The 13635-nt window shown below is 38.7% G+C and overlaps 1 protein-coding gene across 1 annotated transcript in view; it reads left to right on the top strand.

Moving 5' to 3' along the window:
- The first annotated feature begins 1792 nt into the window (after positions 1–1792).
- Positions 1793–13635, top strand: part of LOC126481961 (E3 ubiquitin-protein ligase MYCBP2-like) — a 147436-nt gene continuing 135593 nt past the window's right edge. Inside the window, exons 1-3 of the mRNA XM_050105924.1 lie at positions 1793–2107; positions 2274–2592; positions 6414–6567. Of these exons, the coding sequence (XP_049961881.1) occupies positions 2013–2107; positions 2274–2592; positions 6414–6567 (568 nt within the window). The 5' untranslated portion in view covers positions 1793–2012. The remainder of the gene's footprint in view (positions 2108–2273; positions 2593–6413; positions 6568–13635) is intronic.

Here is a 13635-nt window from a genome sequence, read left to right as displayed (position 1 = left end):
AATTTTTGAAAAATGTCTTTGAGCGAGAAACCACATAAATACGCGACTGACTTAGTCTCACTTTCAGCAGCCTATAAAATATTTAAAAAATTTAGAAGTTAATTATTTGATAAGACTTCTTTTTACAACAAGAACGTCTTCAAATAAAGCATGTGTGCAGACGAAATATATTCTGGTACTGGTAAATGTTTATTCCTGGTTGAGTTATTCTTGTTGTTTCAGTTACTTTCAGGAGCAGAGGAAGAGGATTACTTACCTGGCAATGCATTGTAATTTTTCGCACAAACTAGAACACACTTCACACAACCCTTGGGTTTCTTTAGTACTACAGGGGCTATTTTTTGTAATATGTACCACTATGTAAGTACCAGTATGGTAAGTGGTTGGTGGTTTCTTGGTTTCAAAGAAAGAAAGTATAGCAATAGTCGAAATTTTTCGCACAAATTAGAACGTCACACAACCATGACATTTATATAGCATTGGGGAAGTTTCTTAAGTACTTTTTCGTTCTACATAGATCTATTTATGTACTTAGTACAAAGTGGGACGTTCTCACTTTAAATGGAAGAAAATACAGCATTGGTTTCCAAATTTTCAACGAATGAACCAGCAGACGTATAAAGAGCTTCTGCTTTAGTTCGTTTTCTAGAAAGGCTGCCACAGTCAGAACGATACCTTAGTCCATACCTTGATGACAGAGACATTTATCAATGCCTTCGAGAAAGACAAAGTTTATCTTTAAAAGACGCCCAGCCACAGTACCTCCCGTGAGCGTGACGTGTAGATATAAATAAACGGACCTCTACACTGCTCACTGTTATTGCGGATTTCGTGCGATCATCGGTAAAGTTGTTCCGTGTGAATACAAAGACCAACATCGCGAACCATAACTCCGTTTTTACCGGTATGAATTTCGGAAATTGTACCTTCATGTGTGGACGTATCTTTACTAAGCCAGATAAACTGACACAACGAGTCGATAGCCAAAAATCACAAACTGTTAAAAACTTCTCTGTCTAAGAGTACAAAATGTTCCCTAATGCGCATCTGCTGTACAAAGCACAGCCAAATACACTTTGCACGTTATTCTGGAGCTGGTGTTTCCTACAGCATATCTGTTTTTCACCGGAAACATTTGTTGTGTATTCTTCTATTCTTGAAATGTTCTACATCGTGGAGGATCTCCTCACTTTGAATCAATTGGAACTAAAAGTGTATCTAATTTAATCTCAAAACTTTCTTCCCGAGAAACCTCGACGTGATGTTCTGTTGATAGCATGTGTGAATGTCACTATTTGAAATGCATTGTGGAATGTTTTGACGTGACGTGTCATGACGGCCAGTGTGAAATGGCCTTAAGACATGTAAGCCATAATTCTATAAACATTGTACAATAGTGACCAACCGATTGAGGCGTTCAGTTATTAAGATGCATTGACATATTCGGAAGGATGGTGTTTGCTCTCTTCATCCATCCTGATTTAAATTTCCCGTGTTTTTACCTAAATCTTTTCAGGCAAATGCTGGGATAGTGCTTCATCAAAGCTCCAGCGGACCTCCTGTCGGTTCCTCATAAGAGCATACTTACATACGTTTTTCTTTAAATATGTATAATTTTGAGCTATTTGTGTTCGTTGCTGTACAATGATAAATCCTATACCATTAAAAGAATGTCCTTGGACGAATAAATAAATAAAATAATCTATTTTTGCACACAGTATCTGAGAAGTTCAATTGCTGCGCACAGGAATATCTCCGTGTAGAAGTACAATATCTATGGATCACTGGAAGGTTGACAATATTACGCCGGCTTACAGATGCGGTGAAGCCAAACATACCTGAAAATCCAGGCTGTGTGTGGCATCAATAGTTAAAAATAGCTAAAATGAAAAGTATTCCTACCCAACTGTTATGAATAAAAGTCTCATTTTATTACCATACAGAATTAATCTCCAACATGACAGATCAAGTGACATGTTGACATGTGTTTTATTTGGAGATAGCTTTAAGAAATGGGTGCGGGTGAGTGGGACAAAATGCTACCAGAACCAGAACTTCTTGGGAGATACTTCCATGAACAGTTCAAAGTTTTACCTGATCACCAAAGGTAGGACAAACACTTTCGTATGCTGTAGTGACGACTCCTTGTTTTTTTCCCTTTTTTTTTGCCTGTGTAGAAATTTGGCTTTGCTGATTTTGATTGCAAATTAGTTTGTTGTGGTTACTGCCAAATATTCGTTACTAAGCAAATCGTCGAATGCCATTTGTTTTAGGAGAAAAGCGGAATGGAAGAAAGGGAAAACTGCAAAACTGTCGAAAGGAAAAGAGAAAAGGAAAGTCAAAGTAGAACCTTGTGGAGAAATTACAAATCTGTCAAATCCACCAGACGTTGAATTATCAACCAACGCATCAAGTTTCGCCGTATTCGCCAATGTTCGGCAAGCGGTGCTGGAGCGATGGGTTAAACAAGCCTGTCAGATTTACTTATCTTCTTCGTCCAGTGTTCCCGCAACCGATGGGAACAATGATGTTGAAAGTGACAGTGAAGATAACACAGACAAAGTCAGGGATAACATCTTGAAAGTTCCAAAGGTGTGTTCTTATAGAATTGCACTTCAATGTTTTTTTTCCCCTCCAGACTTAGATTGTTTGACACTACAGTCCATTCATTTGTGTATGGCACGAGAAATAAATATTCCATTTATTTGTAGGTGTCACACAAATACATGCTTCTGTAAAAAGAAGGAGTGAACCTTTGAAGCCACAGAGTCACATGCCTCTCTTCCAGCTCTTATTTGTAACTAGGCCAATTTCCTGATTTTTACACCATGATAAAAAGTGTTGTCATTCATTTACCACTATATATTTATATATTACAGTAGTACTTGCTGTAATTAAAGACTATTTAAAGTAGGTCCATTTGTTTTGTAAGTAGATTGTTCATTTGATGCAGGTTTAATACCTTCTGTATCCCTTGTATGCTTAATTACAAAGATATAATTTGAGGCTGTACTCATTCATCCACTTTAATATTACTTAATTCAAGAAAATTAGCTTGTCCACATGATGCCTGCAGTTATTGTCCATTAATTCTGTAAGATAAATAGTTCCCCTTTGCTGACATTGTGTAATGTTTTTTCAACAAACTTGATAAAGTAAAACTAAGTGAAGCTACTTAATATCACATTGTTTATTTAATAATTATGTACACAGTAATAATAAATGCTTAGTTATCTGTATCTGATGACGTTCGCTGTTATAATTTATGTCAGTTCAGGATTAACACATACCAAATGAAACAGGTTTTCTGTTATTTATATCAACAATGCATTTCAAGTGCTTAAACCTTCATCATCAGGTGTATTTTTATGTATTAGTTTGACAATACATGTCATATTATGACTTTGGCGTAAACTGTGGCATTGTCTCAAGTGATAACAGGCTCGCCCGCATCTCGTGGTCGTGCGGTAGCGTTCTCGCTTCCCACACCCGGGTTCCCGGGTTCGATTCCCGGCGGGGTCAGGGATTTTCTCTGCCTCGTGATGGCTGGGTGTTGTGTGCTGTCCTTAGGTTAGTTAGGTTTAAGTAGTTCTAAGTTCTAGGGGACTGATGACCATAGATGTTAAGTCCCGTAGTGCTCAGAGCCATTTGAACCATTTTTGATAACAGGCTCACCTCACACTTTTAAGCAAAGATGATAAAGAAACTTACTTTCTCTGCTGTAACACATCACTAATAAACTACCACAGCTTGTAAACAAAGGTGCTGTCTTGTTTCCAGATACCATCTTTTGTTTACAAAGTCTGACAGTTTATATGCGATGTGTTATGACGGACAAAGGAGCCTGTGACCACTGGACACAGAGCCACAGGTTACCTGAAAGTCGTAACACAACATGCACACGTTATACTAATACAAATTAATCCCCCTGATGATGGAGTTCTAAACCTGTGAGAGGCACTGTGGAAATAAATTAAACAGTGACTGGTAACAGTAAACTTGATGTTTCATTCGTTGTCAGTAACAGTCACAGTAATGCTTATCCTAAAACGTTCACATTTAAAGTAAAAATAACACATGCATCCAACAGACTTATTGTGTTTGTTAGTACTTCATTAAACAACTGCGATATTTTTAAAATGAAAATTGCATAACTGTGAAGGTTATTTAATTTAGTATTTAGTTGTTAAATCAACTACAGAACACAATAGGGCTGTTCACTTAAATATGATGAACCTTTGGTGTAGGTTAGTATATCATGGAGTTGCAGACTGTTTATGATCAGGGTCCCCATTAGTGGATATAAAAATTAATAATCAATATTATACAGTGACAGATGATGGAGCACTTATAGGAGAGAAATCAGAAAAACTCACGTCTAGTGATCACTTTGTGCTTTCTGATGGCTGTATACCATTGAAATAGTTCCAGGTGTTTCTCCAGTAATATTCCTTAAAAGGTTGCTGTTATTATTGTGAAAATGGAGCTAGCGCTGTATTACTCATTACCTTGCTGCAGACACAACGCTCAACCAAAAAACATTACAAATTAGTGTCATTGTAAATGGAAAATTGTAACTCAGAAATGAATCAAAGGCTTAAACCCATGTCATATAAAACTCATGCCAGATATATGTGAACACTATAGCACACATTACCCTATTTATGCAAGCTTAGAACCGTATCATTAGTGACTGTTACATGTGGAAACGAGCATTATAAACTGTTTTCTTTCGAAAATGCTTGACAATGATTGCATAGGACACCTTTATATTAATTACTAAGTTTTGTATTCCTCTGTAAATGAAAATGAGTTAAAAATATGTTAATTCTTCCACTTCCTTCAGGACCAGTCCACCTAGGATTTGGAGACGGCAGATTTGCAGATCAATTCTTTTCTCATGTGTTAACTTACTATTTTTTCTCATGGTTTTCCATCACAAGGATACACTCACTGTGGATCTGTGGAACAAACAGAATACCATCTAATTTGATCATGCATTTTCTCTGAAACAACTGTCAACATCTCTATTTTCATTGTCTTGTTATCAGAAGCAGTCTTTCTTTGAATGTTTTGTATTTGCCAAGATCTGGTTAATATTAGTTCCACATTCTGTTCTTCAATTATGTATTTCTTTGAAATATAAGACTACATCTTTGAAGGTCCACAGAAATTTCTTTTGTGCCTCTGGAATTTTAATCTCATCAACTTTTTGATTGGTTGGTGTTTCACAACAATGCAAAGTCAGAATTTCATATTTTTATGAAAATAAAGTGGTATTTCTTTCGTCTCAGTAATTGTTATGAACCTGTTTACTTTGTCAGTAATATATCTGAATATTTTGTTATGAATATAATTGAGGGAAACATTCTACGTGGGAAAAATATATCTAAAAACAAAGATGATGAGACTTACCAAACAAAAGCGCTGGCAGGTCGATAGACACACAAACAAACACAAACATACACACAAAATTCAAGCTTTCGCAACAAACAGTTACTTCATCAGGAAAGAGGGAAGGAGAGGGAAAGATGAACCCACATCCTTTCGTCTTTCCCTCTCCTTCCCTCTTTCCTGATGAAGCAACCGTTTGTTGCGAAAGCTTGAATTTTGTGTGTATGTTTGTGTTTGTTTGTGTGTCTATCGACCTGCCAGCGGTTTTGTTTGGTAAGTCTCACCATCTTTGTTTTTCGAATATTTTGTTATTTGTATTACACCCCAAACACTTGAAGTCTGGGAATCGTTCATGTAGATATTTATTTATGACTTCTTAAAAAGTCACATGAGTTTTCTCACCTGTTTCTTATTGTTCCGCTGAAATGTTATGCTTAATTCTGTAGGTTATGTGCAGCATATTGCAGGTTGTCTCCTGTGTCTTGAAGGATGTCTTACTAGTTGCCAAGTAACATATTTTTAATACCTTATATAGTGAAACTAACCCATAATAAAAGGTTAGGAAAAGGACTGTGGTACATCTGTCTAACACTCCTATTTATTTTAATAGCTTTTGTGTTGGTATTCCGATTCCCACAGTAAATTTCATGCAGTTTTATCTGAATATTGTCTCATTCTAGATGAGTGCAATGTATATGTTTATCTTAATAATTTTCTTCAGTTATCTGTTTGAGAATAGAAACATCACATATGGCAGTGCACCTGCTCCTCCTAAGTCTGCATGGTGGTTAAAAAAATACATTAGGGATTTTTTGCTGTCTGTCTTGTAATGTACTTTATAAGCAATACTCGGGTGAATTAATCTGCAGTAGCTCTTAGCCTTGATTTTTTAAAGTGATCTTTCCTGTACCCACATCATATGTCATAATTTTTTCAGAATATATTACATTTTATGGTTTCATTTTCATTTCTCCACACTTGATGAGCATATTATAAATTAATTGTTCATTAATTTTCAGATAGTTGGTGTTGGCCTAAGAAGTGTGTTTGAATTAATTCGAGAGAGTCGGTCGTCACATCCTGTGCTGTGCACCAAAGCACTTGGTGCTCTACTAGATGTTGTTCAGGGCCAGCAACCTGAGGGTCTAAAGAATGAACCAGCTGAAGTGATTGGTAATATGCAAAATACTGTTTACGCTTGTGGTATTTTTATTATAGTTACTTTTATGTTAAATTGCTGAAGTGATTGATAATAGGCAAAATACTGTTTACGCTTGTGGTATTTTTATTATAATTGCTTTTATGTTAAAGTGATATACACTCCTGGAAATTGAAATAAGAACACCGTGAATTCATTGTCCCAGGAAGGGGAAACTTTATTGACACATTCCTGGGGTCAGATACATCACATGATCACACTGACAGAACCACAGGCACATAGACACAGGCAACAGAGCATGCACAATGTCGGCACTAGTACAGTGTATATCCACCTTTCACAGCAATGCAGACTGCTATTCTCCCATGGAGACGATCGTAGAGATGCTGGATGTAGTCCTGTGGAACGGCTTGCCATGCCATTTCCACCTGGCGCCTCAGTTGGACCAGCGTTCGTGCTGGACGTGCAGACCGCGTGAGACGACGCTTCATCCAGTCCCAAACATGCTCAATGGGGGACAGATTCGGAGATCTTGCTGGCCAGGGTAGTTGACTTACACCTTCTAGAGCACGTTGGGTGGCACGGGATACAGGCGGACGTGCATTGTCCTGTTGGAACAGCAAGTTCCCTTGCCGGTCTAGGAATGGTAGAACGATGGGTTCGATGACGGTTTGGATGTACCGTGCACTATTCAGTGTCCCCTTGACGATCACCAGTGGTGTACGGCCAGTGTAGGAGATCGCTCCCAACACCATGATGCCGGGTGTTGGCCCTGTGTGCCTCGGTCGTATGCAGTCCTGATTGTGGCGCTCACCTGCACGGCGCCAAACACGCATACGGCCATCATTGGCACCAAGGCAGAAGCGACTCTCATCGCTGAAGACGACACGTCTCCATTCGTCCCTCCATTCACGTCTGTCGCGACACCACTGGAGGCGGGCTGCACGATGTTGGTGCATCCGTGCGTCGCTGCGGTCCGGTCCCAGGTCGATGGGCAGGTGCACCTTCCGCCGACCACTGGCGACAACATCGATGTACTGTGGAGACCTCACGCCCCACGTGTTGAGCAATTTGGCGGTACATCCACCCGGCCTCCCGCATGCCCACTATACGCCCTCGCTCAAAGTCCGTCAACTGCACATACGGTTCACGTCCACGCTGTCGCGGCATGCTACCAGTGTTAAAGACTGCGATGGAGCTCCGTATGCCACGGCAAACTGGCTGACACTGACGGCGGCGGTGCACAAATGCTGCGCAGCTAGCGCCATTCGACGGCGAACACCGCGGTTCCTGGTGTGTCCGCTGTGCCGTGCGTGTGATCATTGCTTGTACAGCCCCCTCGCAGTGTCCGGAGCAAGTATGGTGGGTTTGACACACCGGTGTCAATGTGTTCTTTTTTCCATTTCCAGGAGTGTATTTTGTTATAAAGAAATATTCACCTAAATGGAGAGGGAACTTAACTTGACTCTGATGAACACACTTGACAGTGCTAATTTAAAAGAACTGACAGATTATATTTCCATATAGGCATATTTGAGATATTATGACAGAATTGTGTATACTTTCTTCAGTACTGAGTAACATTAATTATAAATGATTTAGAGGTAAAGGTAACTAACTCACTGAATAGTAGACTTGCCTGTCAATGACTCAATATCTCTACTGTTTGGTGAGTTGTTACTTTTATTCCTGATTCATTCAGCTATGGGAGAATATCTCAGTAGTAGGAGAAATGAGATAGGAGGAAGACTACTTGAGTCGTGCTGTAAATTTCAATTAGTAACAGCAAACACACTGTTGGAAAATCACAATAGGAGAAGATATATTAGCAAAAGGCCTGGAGACATTGCGAGATTCCAGCTGGATTACTTTATGGTCGGACAGATTCCAAAATCAGATATTGTGTTGTAAGGTGTACCTGGAAGCAGATATAAACTCAGACCACAATTTAATAATGATGAATAATAGACTGAAACTTAGGAGAATCAAGGTGGAAAAAAGTGGAATACTGAAATAGTGAGGAATGATGAGATGCATTAGAAATTCTCTGATGGGTATCACTTGCTGACAAGTATGATCGTCTTTTTCGAAATTTAGTTTCTGTGGGATCTTAAGTAGCTATAGAGGCCAATCCTGAAGCTGCAGAGTTTTCCACATTTCCTGGTGGGGCCTGCTTCATAGTGTCGTTTATCTTCAGCAGATCCCATTGTTTCATACCATTGTGGTTGTCAGCTTCTATTTTCCGCCTCAGTTGCTCGAAGTGCTGAATTCCTTCCCATCATGTTGAACAATTAAGTGCAGTAGTTTCCCAGCTATCAGTTTCAGTTCAACATTTTTTCATGTTGTCCCATTAATACATCTTTGTATTGCTTTTGTTGTCTTTCTAGTTTCCTTTGATCATCCTTTAGCTGGGAATACATAATTTGTTTTGATAGATGGGATCCAGGCATACATACAGTGTGGCCTGTCCAGTGTAGCTGATGCTAGATGATTGTGGTTTCAGTGCTAGTAAAGTTTGCTTCTCTCAGAACACTGGTGTTAGTGTACCAATCTTGCTATTTCATCCTTAGTATCCTACTCAGGCAGTGCTGATGGTACTTTTCTGGGGATCGTATGTCCCTTCTGTAATTAGTCCATGCTTTGCACCCATATGTCAGAGATGATATAATAGTGGCTTGGTATACATAGAGCTTGGTCATAGAGCTGATGTTAATCATTATCAAAGATCCTTACCTGAAGATTAACAAAAGCATAACTGGCTCATTTCGAGGAGGTATTGGATTTTGGCATCAATATTTGTATTTGCGGAAAGATGGCTGCCAAGGTATTGGAAGCATTCTATGTTCTGCAGGATTTTATCTTGTACTGTGAGTGTTGGGGGCGACAGAGTTAGGCGCAGGTTGATGTAGGATCTGCATCTTCTGGATGTTGGAAAGCTTAGTCCAGTGCTGGTATATGCTTCATCGAATGCATTTAAGATTGATTCTAAATATTTTTCTGACTTTGGCAAGAATGACTTTATCATCTGCGTGTTGAAGTTGAATGATGGCTGTAGTGGATACTTTAGTCTTAGCCCCTAGTCTACTGAGATTGAACAAACCACTGTCAGCCCTGTGTTCTGTTTCTATGCCCTTTGGCAGTTTCCTGTTGACAAGATGAAGTATGATTCCAACAAATATAGAAAACAGTGTAGAAGCTAACACACAAACTTGCTTCACACCTGCTGTGATTTCGAATTTTTTTCCAGCACTATTGTTGACATAACCATACCATCCGTGTTGTTGTGCAGCAGTCTAACAATGTTAATGCATTTCACAAGACATCCTATTTTAGGTAAGATCTTCCACAAGGCATTTCTCTTGACTCAGTCAAAGGCCTTTACAAGATGTGTGAATATCATGTACAGTCTTTGCACTTGTCCTGCATTTGTCTGGCACAGAAAATCATATCTGTGGTACTGCATTTAGGTCAAAATTCACACTGTGTTTCAGGCAAACAGTCTGCAGCAAGAGGTATGAGACAGTTGGATAGAATTCGAGTAATCATTTTTCCAGCAGCAGATAGAAGGTATATTCCATGGTAGTTACCATAGTCAGTTCTGTTACCTTTTTTCAGATGGTAACTGTCGGTGCATCTATGAAATTAGGAGAAATGTTTTCAGTGTTCCATTTTTAACAGTAAACATTAGTATATGTTCAGCAAGAATACGTCCACCTTCCTTGAAAAATTCTGGAGAGATTCCACCTGATCCAGCAGCTTTGTTGTTTTTGAGTAGTTTAATAGTTTTCACACAACTTCTTGCAGAGAAGGGACTTTGCCAAGGTGAAGTTTTGTAGGTTTTTGCAGAAATGTGGAAAGTGTTGTGTCATTCATCTCTGGATCTTTATTCAAGAGTTCATGGAATTAGTGATGAGTGATAAGTTGTGCTCTGAACATTTCATGAGCAGAAGAGTTCCGTTAGAACTGCATTTCACTACCCCAGCATTTCCAATTACTTTGGGCCATATTCTTGAGCCTCTACTGACTTATTTATTGCAGTCTCCCAAGAGGATGATTTTGTCATCATTGGGTTTTATTGTTGGAGGTATTTCAAGTTGTTAGTGGAAGACTTCGTTTTCATCATCTGCACAAGTGAGATTCTGAGTGTATGCACTTGTAACTCTATTCGTTGGTAATTGGTGACTTAAAGGTGTAGGCTCATGAGTCTCACTTTTGCCAGAAGGTAGCTCAGAAAGGTGTGGAAAGAGTTTGTTTGTGGTAGCAAAGCCAATACTACGAATACAGAGTTCATGAATTTCTTTTACTTTCCAAAAGAAAATGTAGGCATCTCCTTGTTCTTTGATTCCTTTGCCTAGTCCTTTAGTTTCATCTAATGATGCAATATCAATCTTAAATCCCTGCCCTCCTGGTCAATTTACCATATCATTATCCATTAGAGTTCAGATGTTCCAAGTAGCAAAGTTCATGTTTTTTTCTGTCAGCTGCGTATGGTGTACCTGCTCAGTGTGGCTTAAGGCACCTTTTATAGCCCCCTTCCCATTAGAGGTGAGCAGAGGGGCTCCGGAATAGGCCTGCTCAGTCACAAATGCAACACATGATTTGCTTTAAAGCACCTCTTCAAGCAGAGTGGCCGTCACACATTCATCGCTTACATGTCGGTTTATCACTGTGAGCTCCAAGACTACATGATCCTGCTCCCGTCACAACTCTGCAATTGCTGCAGGACTTGTTAGGTTGTGCTGTTGTTCTCCAGAAGATGCCTGTGTGTGATGTCATTTAGTGTGGAAATGTTGCTGCACAACAACACTCATACATTTCTTGACGGGATCGAGACCTGTACCCAGTGGCATGATAGTTACGAGGACTGGAGATTCCAAAACTGCAACAACCTTCATCTGCCTTTCCAGCAGTCGGGGAAACTTCGGTTGTTTTTGTACCTGGTCTACCATTTTGAACTTTAAGACCCTACCGGCTCATTCACTTTCCTAGGAGGCAGTTGGTGTAGTAGAGTGGACTTTTCATACAGAGAGTATATTGAGCATTTTCTGTTAGGGGTTTTTGTTTTTATTTATTTATTTCTCCATCCATAGATAATGTAAATTGTATGGATGTTGTCAACAAATAAATACATAAAATAGAGACACAGAGATACATAAACGTACGCAATTACACCCATAAATAGATACATACATTTCTTGTCATACTGAGTTGCCCCTTTTGGACATTGTATTTCACTTTTCTATTGAACATATTGTAAAATGCCTCAAATTGCAGAATTAATCATGAGCACAATTGTCAAAAAAATTTTCACATCATTTTAGGTAATCCTTTACGGTATAAAAACACTCTTCTAACAAATAATTTTGGAGAGTATTCCAGAAGGCATGTATGTCACTTTTGCCTTTGATTTTTTGTGGAGGTTTGTTGTACAGTTTAATTCCATTATATAGAACACTGTTTTGCATTTTTTTTTTTTTTTTTTTTTTTTTTTTTTTTCTATTGAGATGTAAGTAGTGGCTGGATCTGGTTAATGTTCGTGTAGAGACCTGTTCGTTGGGTACTGATCAGTGTTCTTTTTAATGTGGTTCTCTTTTGGAACAGTCAAAACTCCCTTAGATTTAAACAACTCAGTGCAGTGAGTCCCCTTACTACTGTTTATCTTAATTTGTACAGCCCTTTTTGTAGCTTAAAGATTGTTTGTCTGTTCTGCTCATTTGTTCCCCGAAACATTATCCCAAAACTCATCACAGAATGGACATATGCAAAATATGTTGCTTCGAAGCATGAGCTAGTACACACAGAATTTATCATTCCAAGTGCAGAACATGCTGAAGCTAGTCATTTCCTGAGGGCAGTTACATGCCCAGTCCATTTTAGTTGTGCATCAACATGCATCCCTAGAATTTTTGTTTGTGATACACATTCTATGAGCTCATCTTTAACTTTTAAAAAGTTTGGGTTTTCTGCTTATGTGGAAACTAATATGTTGTTTTTTGCATTTAAAGTTGTTGTTGTCTACCAATCTGATTACATGCATGAGTGTTTCTTCAGCTCTGTCCTTTAGTACACTTGGTGATGTATCACTTGGTGATGTCACTGACATCAGCAAACAATACTGTTTCACCGTATTTGACACTCTGGGGAAAATCATTGATATACATCAAGAAGAGTTTTGGGCCAAGCACACTTCCTTGGGGGACTCAAATATTAATGTATTCTGGGTCAGAAAGATAGTTTATGGTATGATTGGAGTTAGTTTGAGAGACCTCCACCCGTTGCACTATGTTTTTCAGGTATGTATGAAACCTCTTATTTGCTGCCCCTCTTATACCTAGAACTTCTCATTTAACAGAATTGTGTGGTGTACTGTATCAAAGGCTTTGCTGAAGTCAAGCAAGACACCTGTTATGTGATCTCCTTCATCTGGTGCTTCCAAAACCACATTTGTAAAATGAGCTGTAGCTGATTGTGTTCTTTTACCAGGCCTGAACCCAAACTGTTCCTTACACAGAAGATTGTACTTTTTTTAGGTACCCCATAAGTCTAATTTTCATTATAGTTTCCATTAATTTTGAAAATGATGACAGTAAAGAGATGGGCCTATAATTTTCTACATCTATTGCTTGTATATTTTTTGAGGTGTTTTTCTTATTCCTATTTGGTCTGGTGATGCCGTTGAGACTGTGCGTTTGGTTTTGAAGTTATTGTGGTGTTTTTTTAATTTCCTTGGCTATCATTTGCACCAGATATTCTTTACCCAAGCTGTTCAGGTGTTGTGTGTGGAATCTACATCCTGTATCACACACGTCAGTGCATTTCACATTTTTAAAATGTGTGCAAACTGATTATTGGCACTTTGTATTTCTGTATTAACACACGACTGCCTCATGAGATCATGGCGAATATTCACAATTACGACATTTGTATGTGTAAGATTTTTCAGACACTGTTTAAGATCATATGTAGCATTTGCCGTTTCATTTTTGTATATGTTGTTGGAACCTCCCAAAAGTATGACAAAGTCTTTATCATGTAGATTTTTTTTTATCTTTGTAGATGCCATCATGTTTTTAATTTCACCA

The sequence above is a fragment of the Schistocerca serialis genome, chromosome 5, assembly GCF_023864345.2.
Source record: "Schistocerca serialis cubense isolate TAMUIC-IGC-003099 chromosome 5, iqSchSeri2.2, whole genome shotgun sequence".
NCBI classification, from domain to species: Eukaryota; Metazoa; Arthropoda; class Insecta; order Orthoptera; family Acrididae; genus Schistocerca; species Schistocerca serialis.
Note: the sequence above shows the minus strand (reverse complement) of the source record. Positions and strands in the feature narration are given on the sequence as shown.